Genomic DNA, 26111 nt, shown 5'->3' with positions numbered 1-26111 from the left:
TTTAAAAACCGCAGCCCAGACGGGCAGGAGGGACCTCAGCCACCACAGCGCCCTGGAGCACAGGACATGGTGAGTGGGTCCCTTGCTCTCCTCTTGCCACAACCTCCCCCTGTCCTCAAAGTCCCCTCTTCTCCCCCTCCCAGGCTCTCAAGCTCCAGGAATGGGATGTGGCTAAGGAATAAGATGGTCATGGTATGACGTGGGTAGCGGCCACTTCACAGATAAAAGTTTGCCCAGGGCAGGAAAACCTCAAGTTGGGTCTCATAAGATGATTAAGAATTCCACAGAGCAGCCAGGTGTGGTGGCACAGCGCATGGGATCCCAGCTGCCTGGGAGGCTGAGGCAGGAGGATGGTGAGTTCAAAGCCAGCCTCGACAATTTAGGGAGGCCCTGTCTCTCCATGAACCAATAAAAAGGGCTGGGATGTGGCTCAGCGGTGGAGCACCTGCAGGGCATGAGGGAGGCCTGGGTTCCATCCCCGGCAAAGGGGGAAAAGGTTCCACAGGTGGAGAAACCCAGAAAAGGTCCGCTAGGCCGGGATCACGGCAAGGTCAAGGTTGGCAGGCTGGAAAGAGCCGGTTTGGAAGAGTGGTCAAGATTCAGGCAGGTGTCGCAGGTGTCGCACATGCTGTGAATCATAGAAATGGGAGAGCGGGCGCCCAGGCAGGACCAGCATTCCTGGTCCTTCCGTGGCTGGCGGCTGACCCAGGCTGCTCGACGACGGACGACGCTGTGAGTCTCAGGAGGAGCCTGTCCTCCAGCTGACCTGGGGTCCCCCTGCTCTACCTGCATCCGGGCACTGCGCCAGCAGCCCTGCAGCTGCCGAGGCCCAGGTCTTACCTCACCCGCGGGAGGAAACGGAAGGAAGGCTGCTGCTGGGACAGGAAGGGGCTCCACGTTGCCTCACCTCATCCCACCCTTCGGGGCCACTTGAGCAGACAGGACCTCAGAACCCGACAACCAGCGGCTGCCGCTCCCCTGGCCCCATACAATATGCCTCCCCTTCCTCCCCTTGCAAATAGCCATATGTTTTAGACATTATTTCATATCTTGTCTTTTTTCATGAATAGTATCTGATATTTATTTATTTATTTATGGCACTGGGGATTGAACCTAGTGGTGCTTTATCGCTGAGGTATATCCCTTGTTCTTTTTATTTTATTTTATTTTTTATTTTGAGACAGGGCTTTGCTAAACTGCTGAGAGTCTCACGGATGGCTGTATTTGTGATCCTCCTGCCTCAGCCTCCTGAGTCGCTGGTATTACAAGCACGTGCCATCACATCCAGCTAACACATATTATTAACCAGCTTTAATTGAGCGCTAACTGCATGCCAGGGATCATGCTAAGCACTTTACATTCCACATTTCATTTTAACCTATAAAGAAGGTACCAGATTCCCAGCTGAGACCCCCTTTTTATCAGTCAAATAATATTCCAGCAGGAAATTTCATTCCCTATTAATGAAGATTTAGGTCGTTTCTGGTATTTTTTTCTTTTTTGATATCAGGGATTTGAACCCAGAGGTGCTTAACTGCTGAACCACATCCCCTGCCATATATCTTTATCTATATCTATATCTATCTATCTATCTATCTATCTATCTATCTATCTACATCTGGGTTCAAATCCCTGGGTCTGCTGACCTGCTTTCACAGGGGGACAGGCGGTAGGACTTTCCCTGTTGGAAAGACAGGGAAACCCAAGTGCAGTGAGGAAGGGGAAGGGGAGGAGAGGACCAGCCGCTGGTCCCGAGAGTCAGTTGCTCAGCTGTGGACAAATCTCTTCTCTGTGATCCCACGTTTTGGTTTTGTCCTTGCCTCCGCCATCAGCCTCCTGCAGGCCCCTAGCCTCACTGGCCTGAATCCCTGCCCCTGCTCCTCTCTGATCCTCCTGCCTCTGGCCTAACCTCCTCAGAGGGGCTGGAGGGATTGTTCTAACCCTAAACTCTAATGTAGTGCCCCAGCTCCGAGACCTCGAATGGCTCCCCATTACCCCAGGATAAAATCCAAGTTCATTAACATGACATCTGGGCCTTTCCAACCTCGTCTTTTACCTTCTTTCATTTCCTGGTGGGTAGCACATGCCCTCCTTCTTGCCTTGGGTCCCTCTACCTAGAATGCAGTTCTTTCTTTGGTGTCCACTCAAAGAGAGGGTTCTAGAGTTTGACTCCAGGGAGTCGCCTCCCATCTCTAGTCTTGCTGACTGAGCAGTTAGAAAGCTTTCCCCTAACCTCTCTGAAGCTCACTTTTCTCATCTGTAAAGTGGGTTTTACAACAGCGAACAACAAGAATTGTCACGTGGATTAAATGAGATGATACGTGAAAAGGGCTTAGGACAGAGGTTGCAATATTACTGCTGTTCTTGTAAGTACAGTGTCTTCTCCTTCACCCTGTTCTCCTCTGAGAACTCACGGCTCCTTACTGCTAACCCTGTGGTCTAAGCCACCACGGTCCCCTGCCTCACCTGGGCCGTTCCACTCTCCTATTCTTCTCAGTGTCTGCTCTCAATCTCTTTCTCCATGCAACAGAGAAGAGCTCTTGTCAAAATGAGCGCATGAGCTCAGAAGCAATAATAGTACCCTGCCCTCTGTGTTGCTGCAACATAGATACTGGTTTGGGTTTTTTTTTTTTTTTTTTTTTTGGTACTGGGGATTAACCTGGGGGTGCTAACAACTGAGCCACATCCCCAGCCCTTTTCTGTATTTTATTTAGAGAAAGGTCTCACTGAGTTGCCTAGGGCCTTGCTAAATTGCTGAGGCTGGCTTTGCTATCCTCCTGCCTCAGCCTCCCGAGTTGCTGGGATTATAGACATGCACCATGGTGCCCGGCTATAGATACTGTTTTACTGCTGGGGAGGAGCCCAGGGCTGCTGCTCTACCACTGAGCTCCATCCCGGCCCTTAGACACTGTGATTAGGTAATTAACGGGCCAATGCCTGGGAAGCACCTCCACAGTGCCTGGCACTGTCCCCTGTGGTAGCCACTAGCCCCATGGGGCCATCTAAAGTTAATTAAAATGACATACAATTAAAAGTTTAATTCCCCAGAGAAGTGGCCTCATTTCAAGTGCTCAGTGGCCACGTGTGCTCGGGCACTGCCATCTTGAGCCTCCCAGATGGCAGGCCGACCTCTGTCACCAGGGAGAGTTCTACTGGACAGCAGCAGTCTTTTTCCAAGCCTTACACTAGCCTGGGCTTGGGGACAGCCACGATTCTAATCGCAGCACTTGACGCTCCCTCCCTGTAGACCGGAACCTCTTGAAGGGCAGAGGCCAGGTATGCCTGCTATGTACCCTGGCCAGTGAATACAGTATGTCTGGTATGTCCTCCGGCCAGTGAATATTTACCTAAAGAAGGAATGCGCCCAGGATCTTTATCTTAGACTCCTTGAATTGTAGAATCATGGGTTCTGGGATATCCACTCCTTCAGCATCCACAGAAAATTGGTTCCGGGACTCCAGAGGTACCCAAGTCCAAGGATGCACAAGTCTTTTGTATTCAATGGCTCCATTTTTGTACATTTAACCTGTGCACATTCTTCCCTATATGCTATTTATTTATATTAGAGATTGAACCAAGGGATGCCTAGCCACTAAACAACACCCCAACCCTTTTTGTTATTTTGAGACAGGGCCTCACTAAGTTGCTGAGGCTGGCTTTGAACTTTTGATCTTCCTGCCTTGGACTCCAAATCTGCTGGGATTACAGGTGTGCACTGCCTACCAGGCTCCTTATACTTTAAATCACTTCTAGATGACTTATGATACCTATACCATCTAAATGCCGTGTACATAGTTGTTTAGGGAATAATGACAAGAAAAACGTCTGTAGTTTTCAGTACCGACATGATTATTTTTTTCAAATATTTTCGATTTGTGTTTGGTTGGATCCACGGGTGCAGAACCATGCCTGTGCATGTGAAAGGTCAAATGTATCTTGTATGATATTCAGGTTTTGGAATCAGCAATGCACACTGCATAGTTTTATATCCAAGAACAAAAGTATATATAGTGAATAAGTGCCTTCTAATTTCTGTTCCCCCAGCCCCCTCCCTCCCCAGGGGTAAACACTGTGGCAAGTTTCCAGAGCTAGCCTGCGTACACATAAGTACACACACACACATACACTAGCGCGTTTCCGGTTTTGTAGGCAATGTTTTGCCCACTGAGCTTTATCTTGGAAATACTTTCACATCTTTACCTCAACAACTTCCTCATTCTTTTTGTGAGTTCTTTTGCCCAGATATGCCACCATTTATTTAACCAGTCCCCTCTTGCTGCCCAATTAACTCAGCCAATCCCCCCTTGCTGAGCACTTCAGTTATTTCCAAACTTTGTGAGGGATACTGCCATGACCAAAACTTTGTGAGCTGTTGGCATGGAGAAGATTCTGGAAATCAGAGTGTTCTGTCCTCATGAGGTCAGCAAAAAGAAAGGACAGAGTGACATCATGCAGGAAAGGAGGGGATGATGGCGCAACTGGGGAGCCAGGATCGGGAAGCCTTACTTTCGGGGTCTGACTCATTCCACAGCCAAGATTTGCTGAGAGCTTGTGAAGTCAGCAGAAGCAGGGTTAGCTTCATGTGTCACATCCAAAGGGGACATGCAAAATGTCTGACAACCTGCTACTGTGCAGAACCTCCTGGGAGAGAGCGTGGGGGTGGGCTGCTGCTGAGCCCTCCGAAACCCTGTGGAAACCTGGGCACGCCCCCCAGGAGGGGGCGTGTCTCACAGTAGCGAATTGGAAGCAGGGCGCCGTGTGTGCCTAGAGCAGGGGATATTTACCAAAGGAAATATTTTAAACATTTTAACTTTCTCTTTAGAAATATTTTCAAAGTTATAGAAAAATTACAAGAACAGTGCAAGAAGTCTCGTAATTTTTACCTGGATTTTCCAAACTTACCTACCCGTTATCTATCTCTGCATCCGTCACCCATTCCATCATCTATCTTCCATCCAATCTTTCCATCCGTCTTTCTATCTGTTCATCATCCAACCATCCAGACATTCCTTCTCTCTTTCTCTCATCTGGTGTCTTTCTTATTTTTATTTTTTCGAGTAAGGTGCAGGCATCCTGCCCTTTTATGCTGCAAAATTTCAGTGTCATTTCTCATGACGGCGGACATTCACCTCCATGAGCATGGCAGTAACTAATGTCAGAAATTCAATGTTTGGCCGGGAGCAGTGGGTACAACTGTAATCCCACTGGCTTTGGAGGCTGAGGCAGGAAGATCGCAAGTTCAAAACCAGCCTCAGCAACTAAGCGAGATCCTAAGCAACTTGGTGAGACCCTGTCTCAAAATAAATAAATAAATAAATAAAAATTTTAAAAAAGGAGGTGGGGCAGGGGATGTGGTTCAGTGGTAAAGCACTTCTGGGTTAAATCTCCAGTACCAGTAAATAAATTAATAAAATATTGCATTAAAAGATGATTTATCTTGGGCTGGAGATGTGGCTCAGTGGTAAAGTATTTGCCTGGCATACTCGAGGTCCTGGGTTTGATCCTCAGAACCACAAAATTAATAATAATGATAATAATAATAAGTAAAATATCATTTCTCTTGATGACTGGATCTTTTGGGTACCCCCTAAATTTTGTGCCCATGGTAAGTGAGGCACTGCCAAACCACTGCCTTCTCCTGGCAGCCCCTCCAGGGCATTGAACCACTGAACCAGCCATGGACCTCCGTGGACAGAAGCCAGGAAAAGGGCTTATGGTGGTGACATGCATGGGGAAAGCTATCCGATAACAACATCTGAGTATTTAGGGATATTAAAACTCTCTAACAAGCCGCTTGTCAGGAGCATTGACTGAGCAGGATGGCCAGTGGCTCTAGCTTAGCAGTCAGGCTAGGGTTTAACTGGTTTCTGGGTCATGAGGAAATCCCGGTCCACAGGCTTCAGGGGGAGGTGGCAGGGGAGCAGGCTGACCATCAGGATGGAAGAATAAGTGGCACAGGTCCCAGCTCCCCCTCAGGCTTCAGATTCCCACTGCCCAAGAGGAGAGAGGCTGGGAGAGGTGGGAGGTCGGCAGAAACTCAGGACTGTGCCAACCCCCTCGCAACCCAGGTCTGCCAACTCAGACCCTCTCTGCCTCCCCGATTCCACACAGGCCTTCATGGATAACAGCACCTTTGATTACCCCTATGACTACCCGTATGGCACCCTGAACCCCGACACACCTGTGGACAACACTTCCTATAACCTGCCAGCTACAGATAAAATAGCTTTGGTCATCTTTTTGGCGGTCTTCCTAGTGGGTGTGCCGGGCAATGCCCTGGTGGTCTGGGTGACAGCATTTGAGGCCAAGCGAACCATCAACGCCATCTGGTTTCTGAACTTGGCAGTGGCTGATCTCCTCTCCTGCCTGGCACTGCCCCTCTTGTTTGCATCTGTCATACAGCATAGCAACTGGCTCTTCGGGGAGGCGGCCTGCCGGATCCTGCCGTCCCTCATCCTGCTCAACATGTACGCCAGCATCCTGCTCCTGGCCACCATCAGCGCAGATCGCTTCTTGCTGGTGTTCAATCCCATCTGGTGCCAGAACTTCCGCGGGGCGGGCTTGGCCTGGATCGCCTGCAGCGTGGCCTGGGGCTTGGCCCTGCTCCTGACCATTCCCTCCTTTCTGTACCGCAAGCTGCACGAGGAGCATTTCCCGAACAAGACCATATGTGGCGTGGACTACGGGAGCGACGGCCGGCGCAAGGAGAGGGCCGTGGCCATCGTGCGCCTGGTGGTGGGCTTTCTGTGGCCGCTCTTCACCCTCAATATCTGCTACACCTTCCTCCTGATCCGCACGTGGAGACGCAAGGCCACGCGCTCCACCAAGACGCTCAAGGTGGTGGTGGCCGTGGTGACCAGCTTCTTCATCTTCTGGCTGCCCTACCAGGTGACAGGGATGATAATGGCTTTGTACCCCAGTTCCTCGCCCCTCTTCCAGCGGGTACGCAAGCTGGACTCCCTGTGCGTCTCTGTCGCCTACCTTAACTGCTGTATCAACCCCATCATTTATGTGGTGGCGGGCAGGGGCTTCCAGGGCCGCCTGCGCAGGTCCCTCCCCAGCATTCTCCGCAACGCCTTGACCGAGGAATCCCAGTGCCGGGAGAGCAAGTCTTTCACGCGCTCCACCGTGGACACCCTGTCCCAGAAGACCCAAGCGGTGTAAGGGGGGGGGGGCTTCCTCAGCCACTACGCACCCCAGGGTCCCCCTTCCTTGACAGCCATTACTTTTCTGCTTTTTTTTTTTTTTTTTGGTACCCAGGGACACTCTACCACTGAGCCCCACCTCCAGTCCTTTTTATTTTTTTTTATTTTGACACAGGATCTCGCTAAGTGGCTTAGGGCCTCCCTGAGTTGCTGAGGTTGGCCTGGAACTTGAGATCCTGGTGCCTCAGCCTCCTGAGCTGCTGGAAATTTGCGAGTTCACTTAAATAAAAGCTTTAAGTTAACCTGCTATATAATTGGAGCACTTTAAAAAAGTAGTAAGTGAAAAGATGTCATGTGGTTATGGCGAAATGGAGGAGGAAGACTGAGATGGGCAGACACACCTCCAGTGGTTATCTCCCGGAAGTGGGGTAATAGAAGAATGTGACTTTTTTGCTTTAAAACCTGCTGGTTTTTTTTTTTTTTTTTTTGGTGTGTGTGTGTGTGGGGGGGTGTTGGGCATGGAACCCAAGGTCTTGTGTATACTAGGCAGGTGTTCTCCACTGAGCCACACCTCCAGCTCTACACTTTCTTTTTCTGTTGACTTCTGTTTTTTAGGTGTCGATGGACCTTTATTTTACTCATATATTTATATGTGGTGCTGAGATTCGAACCCAGTGCCTCACACATGCTAGGCAAGTACTCTACCCCTGACCGACAACCCCAGCCCCTTCTGTGGACTTTTTATTGCAGATTCAATGTCATAAGAAATAGGAGGGAGGGAGCCTGTGGTTCTTCACATCGGAATGTTGAGCTTGACACAGCCAAGGGTCCAGGGACATCCCCATCACCACTGGGAACCCTTCAGTGGTCGTGCCCACCCACCTCCCCATCCCCAGCCTTGTCCTAACTCCAGACAACAGCCAGTCCACCCTCCATGCCTGCGATCTTGTCATTTCAAGAACCCTTTTCAATAGAATCCTACTCTAACCCTGCAAGCTTTTTGAAAGCAGCCTGCATGACTTGTGTGATCAAATAAAGAATGGATATGGCAATAGTGTGTGGGCGTGGATTAGCTAGAAAAGAAGTACAGGCAATGTGAGAAGTGTGATTGTGTAAAGCAGGGGCACATTAAAAAGTGATGCAATGGTCATTGTCATAGATGTGCCATGGTTTGGGTGGTTGGAGTGTCCCCAAGGGTCTGTTGTGATTGAAGGCTTGATCTGCAGGGTGGTGCTCTTGGGAGCCTGGGGAATCCTTGGGAGGTGGGGCTCAGCGGGAGGCCCTTAGGTTTGGGGGCCGGGGGATGGGGGGGGGCTGATCTTCTGAAGGATGCTCTTGGAGACTCCTGGGTGGTTCTCATGGGAGGGTTGGCCTCACGCAGTCCTGTTTCCTATGGGAGATATAAACACTTGCTCTGACTCAGGTTCCTGCCATGGCCAGTCTCCATCACCATTATTAAAATCCAGCCCTCACCAGAACCGATACAGGTCATGCCCTGAACCTCCTAAATGGTGGCCTAAATAAATCTCCTTTTCAGCCTGGGCATGGTGTTGCACGTCTGTAATCCAAGCAACTCAGGAGGCTGAGGCAGGAGGATCGCAAGTTTGAGGTCAGCCTCGGCAACTTAGTGGGACTCTTGTCTCAAAATAAAAAGCACAAAGGGCTGGGAATGTGGCTCAGTGGTACAGCACCCCTGGGTTCAACCCCCAGTGTCTCCCGCCTCCTCCCTCTCCTCTCTCTCTCTCTCTCTCTCTCTCTCTCTCTCTCACACACACACACACACATACACACACACACAAAGTAAAATAAATAAACTTCCTTTTCTCCATAGGTAGCCTGTTTCAGGTATTTCATTATGGTAATGACTAATACATATTTAATAATCTACTATAATTGTATGTCATATAAACAATGATATTGGTGATATATTTGTACTTTGTGAATAGTGTGTGTGTATGTATATAGATAGATAGATAGATAGATAGATAGATACCAATAAAGTATAGATACATAGGGCTGGGGATGTGGCTCAAGCAGTAGTGCGCTCATATATCTTACTTAATCCAACTCATCCAAAGTATTAGTATTTCAACGTCATTGTAATCAATGTAAAAATATTATTGAAGGAACCTGTTCCTCCCTCCTTCCCCTTCCTTCCGTTCTTCCTTTCTCTTTGCCTTTCTTTCCTTTGGTACTCAGTCTTTGAACCCGTCTGTGTACGTGGCACCCAGAGCCTGTCTGAATGGGCCTCACCCTTTTCAAGTGCTCAGTCGCCTTGCAGGGCTGGTGGCTGCTCCAGCAATGGGCACATGTGCGGAGTCCCCTCCCTCTCTGCCAGAGCTGGCTGAGCGGGGCCTGATCCTGACAGACAGGGTAGCATGCTCTTGCAATAGCATCCTCACGGCTGCCTTGGGGACGACTCTTAAAGACACTGTCTGAGCATCTGGGTGCAAGAGGGAGCACCTGTGTCCAGCTTCCGGCAGAGGCTTTGTGCAGTTATTATTATTATTATTATTATTAGTTATTGTTGTTACTGGGGATTGAACCCAAGGGTACTTAACCACTGAGCCACATCCCCAGACTTTTGGATTTTTAAATTTTGAGACAGGGTCTCACTAAGTTGCTTAGGGCTTCACTAAATTTCTGAGGCTGGCCTCAAACTTGTGATCCTCCTACCTCAGCTTTCCAAGTACTGCGTGTGATGTTTGTGCCTGCTTGATAGTGAATGTCGGTGTACCTGGGACAAGATGTGCTCTGAGACTTGAGTTCACTTATGCCCACTTCTTGGGACCAGGCCTCTGGAGGATACCTGAGCTCCAGGCACTCCTAGTTTTTAGGGAGCAGGTGCAGATCCTTCTCCCCAAGTCCCTCCTAATCCTGAATGGCCCTTCTACCTCCTCCTCACTGGATGGCTGCTGATCTGGCTGGTGTCCTCTACCTCCCAGCTTCATTTCCCCTGTCTCTCTCTCTGCTCCTGTCGTTTGGTTGCTAATGCTCCCCAGAGGCCCTTAAAGGCTTTGGCCAGGGTGGCAGTGCTGAGAGCTTTAGGAGGTGGGGCCTAGTTGGAGGCCTTTAGGTCATTGGGGGCGTGGCCTTGGAGGGAATCATGGGACCTAGCCCCCTCTGCACTCTCTTGCCTCCTGGCCTGAGGTGAGCGGCTTTGCGGCTTTGCTTCACGGTGTGCTCCGCCATGATGGGCTGCCTCACCGCAGAGGACTGGGGCCAACCAATCAGAACCCCCAAAACTGTGAGCCAGCCGAGCATGATGCTCTTGGGAGGTGGTAGAACCCTCAGGAAGTGAGGCCTGGGGGAAAAAAAATTGGGTCATGGGAGTGTGACTTTGAACAGGCTGTGGGAACCCTAAGCCCCCTTGTCTCCTTGCTTACTCACCACCATAGGCAGGAGGTTCTGCTCTACCTCATGTTCCTGGGTGTGACATGCTGCTTCAATACAGGCCCAAAGCAATGAGGCCAAGTAAGCATGGATCAAAACCTCTGCCTTTCCTCCTTGTAATTTGATTTTCTTGGGTATTCTGTCACAGTGAGGGAGTGTTTGGCATGGTTATATGACAAAAGCTGACTTGCACATCTGCTCTTCAACACCAGCTCTCTGGACCTCACTCTTTTTGTTTTTATTTATTTGTATTTTGTGTATGTTGCATTGAGGATGGAACTCAGGGTCTCACCCATGCGAGGCAAAGCATTCTACCACTGAGCACCCACCCCTGCCCCCAGCCCTTTATATGTTTTATTTTGAGACAGGGTCTTACTAGGTTGTGGAGGCTGGCCTCGAACTTGCACTCTTCCTGCCTCAGCCTCCCAAGTAGCTGGGGTCACAGGTGTGTACCACCACACCCAGCTGAGCTCACTCTTCATGACTTCTCCTCTCACTAGTGCTGTGACTTCACCTCCTACCATTGACATCTCTCTTTCTACATCTGACCTCCCCTCCCACTCCCCACACCAAAACTGACCTCAGCATCCTCCAAACCTCTTCTTCTCTTGCTTCCTCATCTTGGAGACAACCCTATTGTCCACTTGGCCACCTGGGCCTGAGCCTGGGACCCATCCTGACCCTCCTCTTCTTCCCACGTCCTGCCTGTCTGGTCCGAGACCTCCATCCTCTGCCATCTGGTCCCTGCTTGGCCCCTGCCCCTTTCTCCTGGATGCCCAGCCTGTCTCTCTGAGGCCATCCTGCCCCCTCTCTGCCTTCCTTCGGAGTGCCACCCTGCCCCCTTGCTCCTTCACTTCCTGTCTACCTGTTCATACTCCTCTTCATTCCTTCTCCACCCTGGCCACCTTCTAGGTCTCCTGACCTGAGGAATAAGTGGGACCCAGCGAGGCTCCCTCCCCAATTCAGGAAGCAGATCCGTCCCCCAGTCCAGGCCTGTCCTGGTCTTCTGCAAACAGTCGGAGGCTGGGAGTGGGATCTGCCTGGGGTTGACCAGCCCAGCCCGAGAGGGAAGTGGGCTGGAAGGCCAGAGGATTGCCCAACGTGCGGCCTGGGGAATCTGCTGGGTCAACAGGTTTGGAAAGGGGAAGTGGTGGGGGAAGGAAGTGGATGATGGGCTTGTCCTCCCTGCCACACTCCCCGAGCCCCAGCCTCCGGGACCCTTGGTTCTCAGTCACTGGGCTGCTCTTTGAACCTGGGTCCCCCAGGCCAGGGGCCAGAGCCAGCCCCATCAGTGCCATGTGACTGACCTCTGCACCTCGCATGACTAGGGGCTGGGAGCTTGTCCCTCTGGACCAGAACCACCCAGCAGCAAGGTAATGTGAGTCAGGAGGAGACCCTCACTTCCTGCAGTCAGGCAAGGGGCACGTCCAAAGAACCAAAATGATCCGGTAAAGTTAACTTGGGGAGTACATTTTATTGAACTCGATACATTTAAGATAGTGTCATTTCCACACGTGAGATAAACAAGTGGACATAAACACATCCTGGGGCTGCGTGTGGCGTCCCTAGCCCGCGCCACGCCCTGGGGTCTGCCCTGGGGTCTAGCGCGGCACACAGACAACTCAATGGTCTCTCTCTCTCTCTCTCTCTTTTTAATGTACTAAGTCTCTGAAATCTGATGTGAATTTTATACTCAAAGTACCTCCTACCACGGATCTGCCTTATTGAAATGCTCAGCAGTCTCCTGTGGCCAGTGGCTACAGTGTGAGACCCTCAGGGAGAGACTATCTTGGCTAACCTTCAGGACATCTACACATCTCTCCCTCCCTCCCTCCCTCCCTCTCTTTCTTCTTTTCCTTTTCCCTCCCCTCCCCTCCTTCCCTCCCTCCCTCCTTTCTGCCTCCCCCCCTTTTTCTTTCCTTCTTTACCAGGGATTGAACCCAGCTGAGCCACACCCTCAGCCTGTTGTTTTAATTTTTGTCTTGAGACAGGGTCTCGCTGAGTTGCTTGGGCCTTGCTAAGTTGCTGAGGCTGGCTTCGAATCTGTGATCCTCCTGCCTCAGCCTCCTGAGCCTCTGGGATTACAGGTGTGCACCACTGTGCACCTGGCAGCATCCACGAATTTCTAACATCTAACACCTGGAACTCTGGGCCTCTTGCCCTCTGAGGCTGCTGTGACATTCTAGAATCCTGTGATTTAAATAGTCTGTAACTCGCATTGCAGGACCCCTTGGGCCAGCATTCTGGGATTCCGACATTCTAGGAGTCTCTGGGTCTAACACTCCACCTCAGGGTCTTTGATTTAGATCCAGGGGTCAGCAAATCCGGCCCACGACTTGTTGTTGTGAATAAAGTTTGATTGGACACAGTCAAGCCCGTTCTGTCTGTGGCCTATCATCAGGCCCTGGTTGTCTTCTTGACCCACAAAAACAAAAATATATACTTTCTTTGTGCAGAAAAAAAACTGCTGTGGTTTGACTGACCCCCCCAAAACTCAGGAAATTTACTCTCCATCCTGAGGCATAAGGAGGGATGGGACTAATCTGTCTCTGATGTTTGGAGGTGAGACGTTTGGGAGGTAATCAAGGTTAAGTCAGGCCAAAAGAATGGAGCCCTAATGTAATGAAACTGGTTTTATAAAAGAGGAGAGAGACCTGAGCTTACCCTGAGTCACCATGTGATGTCCTTATGCTGCCACCAGCAAGAGGGCCTTCCCAAGAGGCAGCTCCTCTCTCTTGGATCTCTCAGCCTCCAGAACTGGAAGATGAATCAACCTTTATTCTTGACAAATTATGCAGTCTGTAGTAGCCAGGTACAGTAACCAAAAAACAACCAAAACATGGACACTCACCCTTGATCTAGATATTCAAAGACTCTAGGATGTGGTTTCATGTGTCGAGTTTATGATTGTGTTTAGTAACTTAAGCATGGGTTAAGGCATCCTTTTTCATGCATCGGTATTACCTAATATGTATCGTTTGACAGCATATTGTTCGAAAGGGAAATGAGGTTATGTTTCCCCATCTTAGCCGCTCACCCTACCTCCTGTCATTCCATTAGGTTGAACCCAATAAAATGATCCAATTCACTTTGGGGTGTGGGAAGGTAACAGTTTATTTACCTTTTTTTTTACTTTTTTGGTGGTTGAACCTGGGGTGCTCTACCACTGAGCTATACTCTGAGCTCCTGTTACTTTTTTATTTTGGAGTGGGATCTCACTAAGTTGCTGAGGCTGGCCTTGAACTAGCAATCCTCCTGCCCCAGCCTCCCAGGTGGCTGGGATCACAGGCCTGCGCCACTGCACCTGGCTACTTGTTGTTTTTGAAAACTCGTGGTAAAGTGCACATGCCATAAAATTTCCTATCAGTGGCGTTTAGTAGGCTCAACGTGTTGTGGACAGTTGTGCAGTTGTTACCGCTGTCTAGCTCCAGGGACACCACAAAAACTTTGCCACCCAGAATCAGAGAACCTTATGCCAACGACTCCGTGACCTGCTGAGGGGACCCAGGAGATGTTTGTCTCTATGGGGGAGGGGTCAGGCTCAGCCAAGACAGGGTCACCCAGAAGGTAACCAGAGATGCCTGCGTCACAGAGCCAGTTCCAGCTTCTTGACTCAGAAATGACTTCCTCTAACAACATGATTCTATTCTCAAACAGCATCAAACAGCAACGAAAGTATAAATATATCCCCCTCAACTCCTGAAGCAAGCAGAGGGAGAGGGGAGAGGGGAGGGCAGAAAAATCTGCTGAATGAAGAGGTTCCTGAATTGGGCTGCGGCTACTTCCTCTCGAGAAGCTTACAGGGTGCATGTGTCCTAAGAATATTTAGTCTGTTCTTGTCTCTCTCTCTCTCTCTCTCTCTCTCTCTCTCTCTCTCTCTGTGCTGGAGATAGAACCCAGGGCCTCGTGTTGTTAATCTAACAAACACGTACCTAGCTGTATACAGGCTGAAACTCCCTAATCGGGAAATCTAAAAATCTGAAATATTCCAAAAATCTGAGACTCTTTGCATACTCTCGGGATTCCACCCCTGACCTCGCGGGAGGAGTCACAGTCAAAATACAGATGCACTGAAAATACTGCATAAAATTATCTTTAGTCTCAGCTGGACGAGGTGTGGCGTGCACACCTGCAATCCCAGTTCCTCGAGAGGCTGAGGCAGGAGGCCAGCCTGGGAAATGTAGACCCTGTCTTAAAATGAAAAGGACTGGGGATGTGGCTAGTGGGTTTTAGCTCCAGGACTGTCCCCCCACCCCGAAAAATTATCTTCAGGCTCTAATTATATATGAAACATCAAGTGATTTTCGTGTTTGGACTTCTTGTCACATCCCCAAGATTTGGCATTAGGCATAAGGAAATATTCCAAAATCAGAAACACTCTGGTCTTAAGCTTTTGGATAAGGGATGTGCCACCTGCACCAGGTGCCAGGTGCCGGTCTGTGGGTTTTAAGTCCAGTCACCCATTTAGTGTTCACTGCATCCTCTAGCTTCACAGATAAGGCAGTGAAGGCTCAGAGAGACCAAGACCTAAAACTCACCAACAGTGGACCTAGAAGATGAATCCTATCATCCTGGCTCCCGAGTTCAGGTTTTCAGCCATGGTGAACCGGAGAGGCGGTTAAGAACCACTATGATGCTGGGTGCAGTGATGCACCTTGTAATCTCAGCGACTAGGGAGGCTGAGGCAGGAGGATCACAAGTTGGAGGCCATACTCAGTAACTTATCGAGGCTCTAAGCAACTTAGCCAGAACTTGTCTCAACATAAAAAGGGCTGGGGATGTGGCTCAGTGGTTAAGTACCCCTGGATTCAATCCCTGGTAACAAGACATAAAGAAAAACATAATAAGAACCACTATGGCCAATGTCTTCCCATTTACAGGTGGAAAATTGAGGCCCAGAGAAGGGATGATAGTGCTCAGCTGTCTTGACCTTTTGGGGCAGGATGTTTTCCTTGGAACATTCCAGGAAGGCTGAATATTTATCTGTCTGCAGATACCAGGGGGGAGGGCTGGACATGTAGCTGGAAGCGGGGGGGGGGGGGGCAGGGGGCTGTTGGTTCTTGCTGGAAGAACCTTGAAGGGTGCTGTGGGTGTCCTAAGCCAAGCCAAGACCACCAAACCCTGGAGGTCACACTACACCAGGAAGCTGGTGACCTCAAGATTAGGGTTTGGGATGGGGTCAGTTTTCCACCCACCTTCCACCTCCCCGAGCCCTCTGGACCTTTCCCGGCTGCCCTGTAATTATGGTATGTGTGCGTCATGGGAAGAAGACAGGACAAACACACCCTGGGGCCGGGACCAGGCCACTCCTGTTTTCCCTGGTTAAAAAGCCTTGCCGGGGCCAGTGCCTGGAGAATCCAATAGGAACCCGGCAAACAGGGCCAATTTGTGATCCCAAGTGGTGTTTGAACACACCGAGGACTTCTTGGAAGACAAGGTGAGGAGGGAGGGAAGAAGGAGGGGAGGGGCTTCACCACCTTGGCCTCCTAGATCGTTACTTTCAGAATCTGGGACGAGAAGGGGAAGTCTTACTGTGGCCACATCGAAATTCATGTCACAGCCCTGGGCGGCCCACCCAGAAAACCCCTGTGAAGGTGGGAACGTGTTTTGTCACATTTGGTTGTACTTTGTCCCTCTGTGACCCGCAGGAATTCTTGCAGTTGCTAGTGAAGCTGTTGAGCACAGCACTGAGCCATCGAGCCTGCTGAGCGAGCCTTTAGCTTTGGCGACTGACTCAGCGGCTGACGGTCCACGCTGGTGTGTGACTTACACACACGGAACACTGCAGCTCTGAGAGGGTGTTGTTGGTTTGCTTTTTTTTTTTTTTTTTTTGGTGCCAGGGATGGAATCCAGAACCTCACATGTGCCAGGCAGCGGCTGTGTCACTGAGTCATACCCCAGCCCTGTGACTCTTCATAAATGGAACACATCCATGTATCCAGCCTTAGCATGAACCCCATCCCTGGTGTCCGGGGGGGCGGGGCTCCACAAGGATAGTTGATCATGACTTCTAACTACCCCAGAGTCCCTCTATCTTTTTTTTTTTTTTTTGGCACCAGGGATTGAACCCAGGGATACTTAACCACTGAGCCGCATCCCCTGTCCTTTTTATTTATTTATTTTTTTTGATTTTGAGACAGGGTCTTGCTGATTTGCTGGGGTTTCACTAAATGGCTGAGGCTGGCTTTGAACTCTCCATCTTCCTGCCTCGGCCTCCCAGGTAGCTGGGATTGCGGGCGTGGGCCACCACAGCCTGCTCCTTTGCCTGTGCTTGAACTTGACGTGAATGGAATCATTCAGTCCTCAATGCGATGTCATGGACTCCGTCCCTGTTCCCTCCCCCAGCTGTAGACCATGCCTCGGTGTGACTATACAGGTGTGTCCCCAGCTGGGCTTTTGACCAGCGTGTGCGTACTTTTCCAGGAAGGGGCAGGATTGCGGGTCAGGGGAGAGGTCCCAGGGCAGAAGTTCCACCCAGACTGGCGGATGGCCAAGCACGCATGCGCAGAGACGCACTACTAAGGGTACTTGTCATCTTGAAAAACTGAAAGAAACTGGGTAGTTTGTTTTAGAAGTGCTGGGGATTGAACTCGGCCTCAGGCACCCTAGGCAAGGGCTCTGCTGTGAGTTCCATCCCCAGCCCTTGAGAGGCTGAAAGAATCACTTAGTTTCTGTGTGGCCATCTGTGTCTTCCTTCTTTCCCTTGCCAGGTACTTACTTACTGTGTGCTGAGTACTGTTCCGGATGCTGGGAACAATGTGGAGCCCAGAGCAGGGCGGGGCTGATGTTCTGGGAAATGGGGATAATAATAATATTGATTTTCTGGGAAATGGGGATAATGTCATGCTCACTTCCTAGGATTGTTATGAGGCACATAATAGGTGTTCAGTGAATATCACCTGTTATTTTGTTTACTTAAAATTTTTTTTAGTTGTAGATGGACATGATACCTTTTATTTATTTATTTATTTATTTATTCATTTATTTTTATGTGATGCTGGAATGGAATCCAGTGCCTCACATGTGCTAGGCAAGCGCTTTACCACTGAGCCACAACCCCAGCCCTATCGCCTGTTATTTTAATTATCAAAAAGAATAATGGCCGTCATGTTTTATCTGTAGATTGAAGCATGTAGACACAGTCTATACAAACACACAAATGTAACTTATCGTAAAAGTGATAAAATAATGCTTCTCGTAACGATCATTATCATTATTACCAGAGGCCGCTCTCACCAGGTCTGAGGCTGGTGACCAAGCATGACCATGCAGCCACAGACTGATTTTGAAGAAGGAGGTGGGTGGGTGTAGCCAGCGGGAAGCCGATCCGAGGCAAACTAAGTGGAAAAGATGAGGAGATGGGACGTGGGTGTCCAGTGTCTTGGTTTCTGCTTAGAATGTTCAGGAGGAAATGCTATAAAGTGGTCTAGTTGCTTATGCGCAGGAAGTTTGATGGTTTTAATCAGCAGGAGCTGAGGGGTGGGGTGGTGGGGGTGGTGGTGGTGGATGGCCACCAGGGCAGCTGGGTGAATGATGCTCACTGTGGCCCAGCGCTGTGTGCAGCTCCCCTCTGTGATGTGCCCGTTCAATGCCCTGGGAGGCAGGCATATCATCACCCCCTCTGCAGATGGGGGGACTGAGGCCGAGGACTGGGGAGGGCTTGGGTTTACAGAGGCTGTGCACATTTCACTCTGGGGACAATAACAGCAGAGTGCCTAACACAAAATGTGGCTTGACCTCGTAGGGCTACCAGGCAGGATGGGGAGCGACTTGACTTCCTCCCTGTCCTTCCGGTTATATCAGCACCAGCTGAAGCTCTGGGAAGTGCCAGCCAACCCATAATAGTCAGCAGAGAGCCACAGGGCCACTCTGACATGGGGCAGGGCGGGGACTCCTCCTGGGTCCTCTTGTCCCCAAAGCTCCATCCGGTTGAGTCCCACTCTAGGCCAGGTACGTGGCACGCAGGGACTCCTCAGGGTCCCATAGGACGGGCGAGGGATCCTCCTGGGTGACTCCCTTCCCAGGGCAGGAAGTGAGGGGGCCGCTGCAATCCCCAACGCAGGCCACGGAGCCAGATCTGCTGGGGCCTGGAGCTGTGTCGCTCCCCAGCCCTGGAGTCTCAGGTTAGGGATGACGGACGCCCCGAGGCTCAGGCTCCAGAGAGGGGCGGACAGGAGTGGAAACTCGGTTCTGTCCTCTCCTTACCTGAGAGATCTTTGGTAAGTCACCTGCGCGGTTTCCTCATCTGTGTCAAGGTCAGAGGGTTGGTCCGGGAGAGGAGGACGACACAATGTTCAAAGCCGCTTGGACCAATGCCTGGGACCCAACCAGAGGTGCCCAATAGAGGGTGACGTCTAATAGGGAGTCCTGATCATCGCTGGTAGATCCTGTTGCCTCTCTGCTCAGCACCCTCCCATCTCCCACCTCATAAGCAATACAAGACAGAGTCCTTAGGAACCCAGTGGCCCCACGTACTCAGCCCCCCCCCCCCTACTTCCTTCCAGCCTCCCTGCTCTTCTCCTGCCTCAAGGCCTCCACACTGGCTGTTCCCTCTGTTCACCCTTCCCTGGATCTTCACGGCATCCTCCCTCAATTCCTTTAGTTTCCCCTCAAATGTCACCAACTCAGAGAAGTGTTCCCTGCCCCCTCATGTGAAATTCCCATGTGGCAGCTTCCTTGTATCGTGATGCCCACCCCCAGAGCCTTCATCACCTTAGGAACCCCTGTGTATTTTGCTTATTTCTGTCTTAACCAGCTGAATCCAACCCCCTGCGGGGTCAACTCCTAGGGGAAAGCCTTTTGTCTGTCTTGGCCTGCTCAGGTGCCTCAGTGCCCGGAACAGCACCTGGAACAGAACAAGGGCTCAGGAACTGTGTCATGTGAATGAATTAATTGTTGAGAATTCATATTTTATGTGTCCCACCTTCCCAATATTATCATTGCTTTTTTATTTATTCATTTTTGGGATACCGAGGATTAAACTCAGGGGCACTCAACCACTGAGCCCATCCCCAGCCCTATTTTGTATTTTATTTAGAGCAGGATCTCACTGAGTTGCTTAGTGCCTTGCTTTTGCTGAGGCTGGCTTTGAACTCATGGAATCCTCCTGCCTCAGACTCCTGAGCTGCTGGGATTACAGGTGTAATCACCACCATGTCCAGCTTATCATTGCTTTTAAGAATTACAAGTAGTAGGATTCAATTGTTCTCCATCTGTGAGCCAGTTACATGGGTATATTCAGGCTACGAAACCCAGAAAGCTGTACCCTTGTGACATGAGCACTCAGGTCCAAGGGTTTTTTTTTTTTTTGTGTGTGTGTGTGGTGCTGAGGATTGAACCCAGGGACTTGTGCATGCAAGGCAAGCACTCTACCAACTGAGCTGTATCCCCAGCCCCTACATGTTTTACTCTGATCTCATTTATGTTAAAAAAAGGATGAGAAGATTGCTTATGTGTACATTTTCACTGTATCAAGATTAGAAAATGCAGATGAAGAAGAACTAAGATAAATACTTCCGTTGTGAATACAGACAGCCGTTTCCCCCTCTTGATGAACAGAGTACACTATTTCATTTCAATTGCTTCTCACTTTTATTTTTAATTTTTATAATTATAAGAGGAAATTTTTTTCTTTTTTCTTTCTTTTTTTTTTTTGAGATGGGATCTTGCTATGTTGCCAACACTGGTTCCAAATTCCTGGGGCTCAAGTGATGCTCCTGACTCAAGTAATAATTGGCTAAGGTTCTAATAAATTAATATTTTGTAATTCCAAGATTTTTATTGTGATAGTATTCTTCTCCTTCTCCTTCTCCTTCTCCTCTTCTCCTTCGGTACCAGGGATTGAACCCAGGGGCCCTCGACCACTGAGCCCCATCCCCATCCCTATTTTGTATTTATTTAGAGCAGGGTCTCACTGGGTTGCTCAGCACCTCTGTCTGGCTTTGACTTTATGATCCTCCTGCTTGGCCTCCAGAGGCACTGGCATCTGTCAATAAAGCCGGGTGTGGTGGCCTCGTTGACAGAGTTCTAGCATGATGTTCTAGGATTCCACCATATTGAGGAGCTCCTGCTCCAGTGCATTCCCATTCTAGAATCCCAATGTTCTAAGCTGTTGGAGTTCTAAAGATGTGATACCCTAGAACTCCAGGATGCGCACCAGCCAGTGTTCTAACGTTTTAGCATTCAGGAGTTCCAGGCTTCTGTACTGGGCACAGTGACAAGTGCCTGTAATCTCTGCGAATCAGGAGGCTGAGGCAGGAGGATAGCAAGTTAGAAGCCAGCCTCAGCAACTTGGTGAGACTTTTTTTTTTTTTTTTCCCAAAATAAAAAATAAAAAGAGCTGGGGATGTAGGTTGGTGGTAGAGTGCCCCTAGGTTCAAGTTTCAGTACAAAAAAAAAAAAAAAAGAAACAAAGAAAAAAAGGATTGGAATCTTCTGGTGGGCTGAATCCCAGGGGTGCAATATTCCAGAATTCCGAGGCCTGAGTTCTAAACCGTGGTTAGAAGCCAGTGATCTAAAGCAGGGCATGGGGCTGGAGATGTGGCAAAAGCGTAGCGCGCTGGCCTGGCATGCGTGCGACCGGGGTTCGATCCTCAGCACCACATACCAACAAAGATGCTGTGTCCGCCGAAAACTAAAAAATAAATATTAAAAAAATTCCCTCTCTCACTCTCTCTTACTAAAAAAAAGTTAAAAAATAAATAAATAAAGCACGGGCATGCTTGTCTCCAGGATGCTGAGGGAGGAGCTTCTACTACCCTAGAATTCCCAAGGCCTTGGGAGTTTTCTTCTCTGAAATGTCCCTGGGTGTCTCTCCCGCCCAGGTGTCTGGACCCCAATGGAGAACGATTCGCTCAGCTACCCCTACGAGTACGGGGACTACAGTGACCTTCTGGATGTCCCCGTGGACTGCCCGGACGGCGCCTGCCTCTCCACCGACACGGTCCGCGTGGCCCCTCTGCTGCTGTACGCTGCTGTCTTCCTGCTGGGCGTGCCGGGCAACGGCATGGTGGCCTGGGTGGCGGGGAAGGAGGCCAGCCGGAGGGTTGGGGCCACCTGGTTCCTGCACCTGGCCGTGGCCGACCTCTTGTGCTGTTTGTCCCTGCCCATCCTGGCGGTGCCGATCGCCCGGGAAGGCCACTGGCCCTACGGGGCCGCGGGGTGCCGGCTGCTGCCCTCGGCCATCCTGCTGTCCATGTACGCCGGCGTCCTGCTGCTGGCCGCCCTCAGCGCTGACCTCTGCCTGCTGGCCCTTGGGCCCACCTGGTGGGCAGCGGCTCAGCGGACTCGTGCCGTGCGGGTGGCGCAGGGCGCGGCCTGGGCGCTGGCCTTGCTGCTGACCGCGCCCTCGGCGCTGCACCGCCGCCTGCACCAGGAGCACTTCCCGGCCCGGCTCCTGTGCGTGGTGGACTACGGGGGCTCCGCCGCGGCCGAGGGCGCCGTGACCGCCCTGCGCTTCATCTTCGGCTTCCTGGGGCCCCTGGTGTTCGTGGCCGGCTGCCACGGTGCCCTCCTGTGCCGAGTGACCCGACGCCACTGGCCTCTGGGCGTGGCGGTCATGGTGGGGTTTTTCGTCTGCTGGGCCCCCTACCACATCCTGGGGCTGGTGCTCACCGTGGCTGCCCCAAACTCTGCGCTCCTGGCCCGGGCCCTCCGCGCTGAACCCCTGGTCGTGGGCCTGGCCCTGACTCACAGCTGCCTCAATCCTATGTTCTTCCTATATTTTGGGCGGGCTCAACTGCGACGGTCACTGCCAGCTGCTTGTCACTGGGCCCTGAGGGAGTCTCAGGATGAGGAGGAAAATGTAGTAAGCAAGGTATTCACCAGTCATGACCTGGTGTCAGAGATGGAAGTGTAGGCAAGAGGGACACTGGCTTTTTAATCTCCTATTCCATTTCACAAATAGCTTCAGGCAAAGCTGGATCCAGGAGTTTCATTTTCTCCCTTCATTCAAAGAACCTTCATAGGCCCTTGCTGTATGCCAGGCCCTGATATAGGCATCAGGGTACAGTAGTGACCAGGACAGACACAAATTCTGCACTCAGAGAGCTGACGCTGTGAGGGAGGAAGACAGACAATAAGCAAATAAATGAGCACGGAATATGGGAAGGGTGACAAGTCTAAGAAACCTAAAAGAGACAAACGGGACTGGATGGGGCAGGAGATGTCAGTCAAAAAAGTCTCTGGAGTAAGGTGATATTTGAGCCCAAACCTACACAAGGGGAGCAGGAGTTGTGCTTATAACTGGGAGAAAATTGTTCCAAGTAGAGGAACCAGCAGAATATCATGTGTAAAGGCCCTGGGGTGGCTGGAGGCAGAGCTCATGGCAGAGCACTTGCCTAGTAAGCCCCAGGAAATATTTTGGCCCTACTTACACTAAAAGTTATTTGTTGTTTATCTACAATTCAAACACAGAGCACTCAGTATTTTTTTTCCAAGTTCCCTACTCTGAGTGTCTTGATTGACTTAGATTTTAGTAAAACCCCTCTCTGGTTGCTGGTAGAGATGTCTAGGGAAGGAAGCAGGAAGTAAGGAGCCAAGTGAGGAGGTTACTGCAATAATCCATGCAAGAGGTGGTCAGGGTGGTAGAGCAGAGGTACTGGGAGGCTATTTTGACAAAAGGCCATGTCCAAGCTTCTTGGCTTGGCATTCGAGGCTTCTCTCCACCACTTCCACTCTAGCTTCTCAGACCCCATAGGAGGCAGAATAATGGCTGCCAATGTTTTGCACATCCTAATTCCCTGGCGCTGTGAAACCCTACATTGCAAAAGGGACTTGCAGATGTGATGAAATTAGGGGTGGGGACATTATTCTGGCCTGTCCAGGTGGGCCCAAAGTCATCACAAGGGTCCTTTAAAGAGTAAAGTAGGAGATCTGAGTCAGTAGCAGAAGATGTGATAACCAAAGCAGAGCCTCCAGTGACAAGGGGAAGGGGCCACAAGCCAAGGAATACAGGTGGCCTCCAGAAGCTGAAAAAAGTCAGGGTCAGATTCTCTTCCAAACTTCCAGAAGGAAAGCAGACCTGCCAACACCTTGACTTCACACTTTTGACTGCCAACATCTTAAGAGAACAGGTCATATTGTTTTCAGTGGCTACGTTTGTTACAGCGGCCACAGGGAGCTCATACAAACTGTCTGGGCTATCTTATTTTCGTGCTTCTGGGCCTTTTCTCCAGCTGGCACTGCTGCCTGGAATGCCTGTCTCATCTATGCTGCCTGATTTGGTGATCTCAACTCACCTATGACTATCCAAACTAAAATTAATTGCAGTTTAAAATTTAATCCTCAGGTTTACTGGCCATGGTTCAAGGGCCCAATAGCCAAATGTGGTTGGTGGCTGTCATATTGGACTGCATAGGTATAGAACATTTCCATCACTGCAGAAAATTCTAGAAGACCAGGCCTCTCTAGAATCTCCTTTAGAATTTCATCAGCTTGGGGATTTCTTTTCTTTCTTTCTTTTTTTTTTCTTTTTTTCTTTTCCTGAACTGGAGATTGAACCAGGGGTGCTTTGCCACTGAGCTACATCCCTAGCCCTTTTTAAAAAATTTAAACAGGATCTCACTAAGTTGCTTAGCGTCTCACTACATTGCTGAGGCTGACCACTTGCGATCCTCCTGCCTCACACCCACGTTGCTGGGATCACAGGTGTGTGCTACACACCTTGCTGCTTGGGTCTTTTAAACCCTGCGAGTGGCACCTGTATGTGGGTGGCACTTTGCACGTTTCTCCTTTAGAGTATACATTAGTCATCTTTTTGTTACTTTCACCACATTCTCGACACAAGTTACTTATGAAAAAGAGAGATTTGTTTGGTTTAGAGTGTAGGAAGCTAAAAGCCCAAGTTGCATAGCTCAGGCTCAGCGAGGCCTCCCTGGTCTGCACCACCTCGTGGCAGGTAGCAATGGTGGGAGGGTGAGGAGTAAGCCCACTGCCTTCCAGCCGGTAGCTGAGAGCTGGGCGGGTCCAGGCTTGCTCAGCCAGCCAATGAGGGCTCAAGGAACTGCAGAAGCCCTCCCATTGACTTAAGGATCACTAGGCCCCACCTCTTAAAGGCGCCACAGCATCTCAGAATAGCGTCATTCCAAAGACAAGTCTCCAATCATAGGAACCTTAGGGAATCGGGGACTGAATCCAATCACATCCAGACCACAGCCAGGTAGTTCTCACATTAACTCACAGACAAGGTGAGAGGCTTCATTTTACAAGCTGAGGACCAGGAAGAGGAAGTCATTTGCCCCAAATCACACAGCAAGGACACTGGAGAGCTGGAACTTGATCTCATTTTTACTTGACTCCAATGTTCATACTCTTCATCACCAAAGTTTTCCTTCAGGGCCTTACTCAAATGACATGTCCTCCAGGGAGCCTTCCCCGATTCATGACCTTCTTAAGCAATGGTGCTTTTCGGTACTGTGAGTCTCAGGAGCACAAGTTCTCAGATGAACCACAAATTCCTCAAGAGTGACAACTGGACCTGTTTAATTGCTGTCTCTCCGCTCCTCTCCTATACCTTAGAAACAGCCAGATTGTCCTATATTTGTCTAGATCCTTTCCCCCCAACTAGACTGTGGGCTCCCTGATGGTGGAGTTCTCTTTCTGGCTATTTCCTTTTACTTCACTGGATATAGGAACAAAATTTAGGTTCTCAACAATTCACGTTTTATTTTCAGTATTTTATTCAGAATTGTTATGCATGAATTATCAAGACAAAGTCTGTTTTGTACAATGAATTGTTTTTTTCCTGGGACAATTTATAGTACTGCTTGAAAGGTTGGGAAAAATCTTTCCATGAATCCGCCAGGGCCAGGTGCCACTTGGGTGTTCGAGGATAACTTTTAAAAATAACCTTGATAGGGCTTAAATTCTTTCATACCTTATTTTATTAGCCTTTTAAAAAAATAATAAGAGTAAATTTCATGGGAGCTTCCAAATGTATTTCTGTGCAATTTTACATAAAATTTTCTTGATCATTAAAAATAACCAGTTTTTTTACTTACTATAAATTTTCCTTGTTTTTGTTCTTGTTGATATTTGTTTATTTTTGATAATAAAATAGTGATTTTCTTAAGTTTTCAAAGAACCATGTCTTGATGATTTTTCCAATAATTAGTCTCAAGTGTGCTACTCAATCCTACTGTTGGTAGGTTGTGACTTTTTTTGTTTTGGTCCTGGGGATTGAACCCAGGGGCACTTAAACACTAAGCCACATCCCAACTCTTTTTATGTTTTGTTTAGAAACAAGGCCTCACTAAATTGCTGAGGCTGGCCTTGAACTTGTGATCCTCCTGCCTCAGCCTCCCAAGCTGCTGGGATTACAGGCATGCACCACCAAGCTTGGCAGATTGTGACCTTATTCTGATCTTTCTTTTTTTTTTTTTCCTTAACAATTGTAAATCTTGTTTGGAAATTTTAAGTAAAATTCTTAATTTGTTTCTGCTGCTTCTTCTTTTGATAATAATATATGGATTGCCTTCTCTCTATATGAGGTATTTCCCAAATGTTTGATGATTATATCCAACAGCCCATCCGACATCCACACCTGATGGTCAATGACTAACCCAAACTTCACAC

General features: G+C 49.6%; 2 protein-coding genes across 6 annotated transcripts; both read left to right on the top strand.

Annotated features, from left to right (window-relative positions):
* The first annotated feature begins 29 nt into the window (after positions 1-29).
* On the top strand, positions 30-8211 carry C5AR1 (complement C5a receptor 1). Of its 2 annotated transcripts, none has more exons than XM_081274910.1 (2): positions 30-69; positions 6112-8211. In XM_081274910.1, the coding sequence occupies exons 1-2, from the start codon at positions 67-69 to the stop codon at positions 7162-7164; spliced, it is 1056 nt and encodes a 351-aa protein (XP_081131036.1). In that variant the 5' UTR covers positions 30-66; the 3' UTR covers positions 7165-8211. The 2 variants fall into 2 exon arrangements, with proteins under 2 accessions (XP_081131036.1, XP_081131037.1); XM_081274911.1 differs by lacking the exon at positions 30-69 and adding an exon at positions 336-353.
* Positions 8212-11717: 3506 nt separating this feature from the next.
* Positions 11718-25496, top strand: C5AR2 (complement C5a receptor 2). 4 transcript variants are annotated; one of them, XR_014019723.1, is made up of 2 exons: positions 11718-11911; positions 12530-12895. XR_014019723.1 is itself a non-coding variant. In XM_081274909.1 (2 exons), the coding sequence occupies exon 2, from the start codon at positions 21376-21378 to the stop codon at positions 22393-22395; it is 1020 nt and encodes a 339-aa protein (XP_081131035.1). In that variant the 5' UTR covers positions 11721-11911; positions 21362-21375; the 3' UTR covers positions 22396-25496. The 4 variants fall into 4 exon arrangements, 3 of the variants coding, with proteins under 3 accessions (XP_081131035.1, XP_081131034.1, XP_081131033.1); XM_081274909.1 differs by lacking the exon at positions 12530-12895 and adding an exon at positions 21362-25496 and having other exon boundaries at positions 11721-11911; XM_081274908.1 differs by lacking the exons at positions 11718-11911; positions 12530-12895 and adding exons at positions 15840-15975; positions 21362-25496.
* Positions 25497-26111: the final 615 nt, after the last annotated feature.

This window comes from Spermophilus citellus (genome assembly GCF_964194105.1).
Source record: "Spermophilus citellus genome assembly, chromosome: 18".
NCBI classification, from domain to species: domain Eukaryota; kingdom Metazoa; phylum Chordata; class Mammalia; order Rodentia; family Sciuridae; genus Spermophilus; species Spermophilus citellus.
This window is presented reverse-complemented; position numbering and strand designations above follow the sequence as displayed.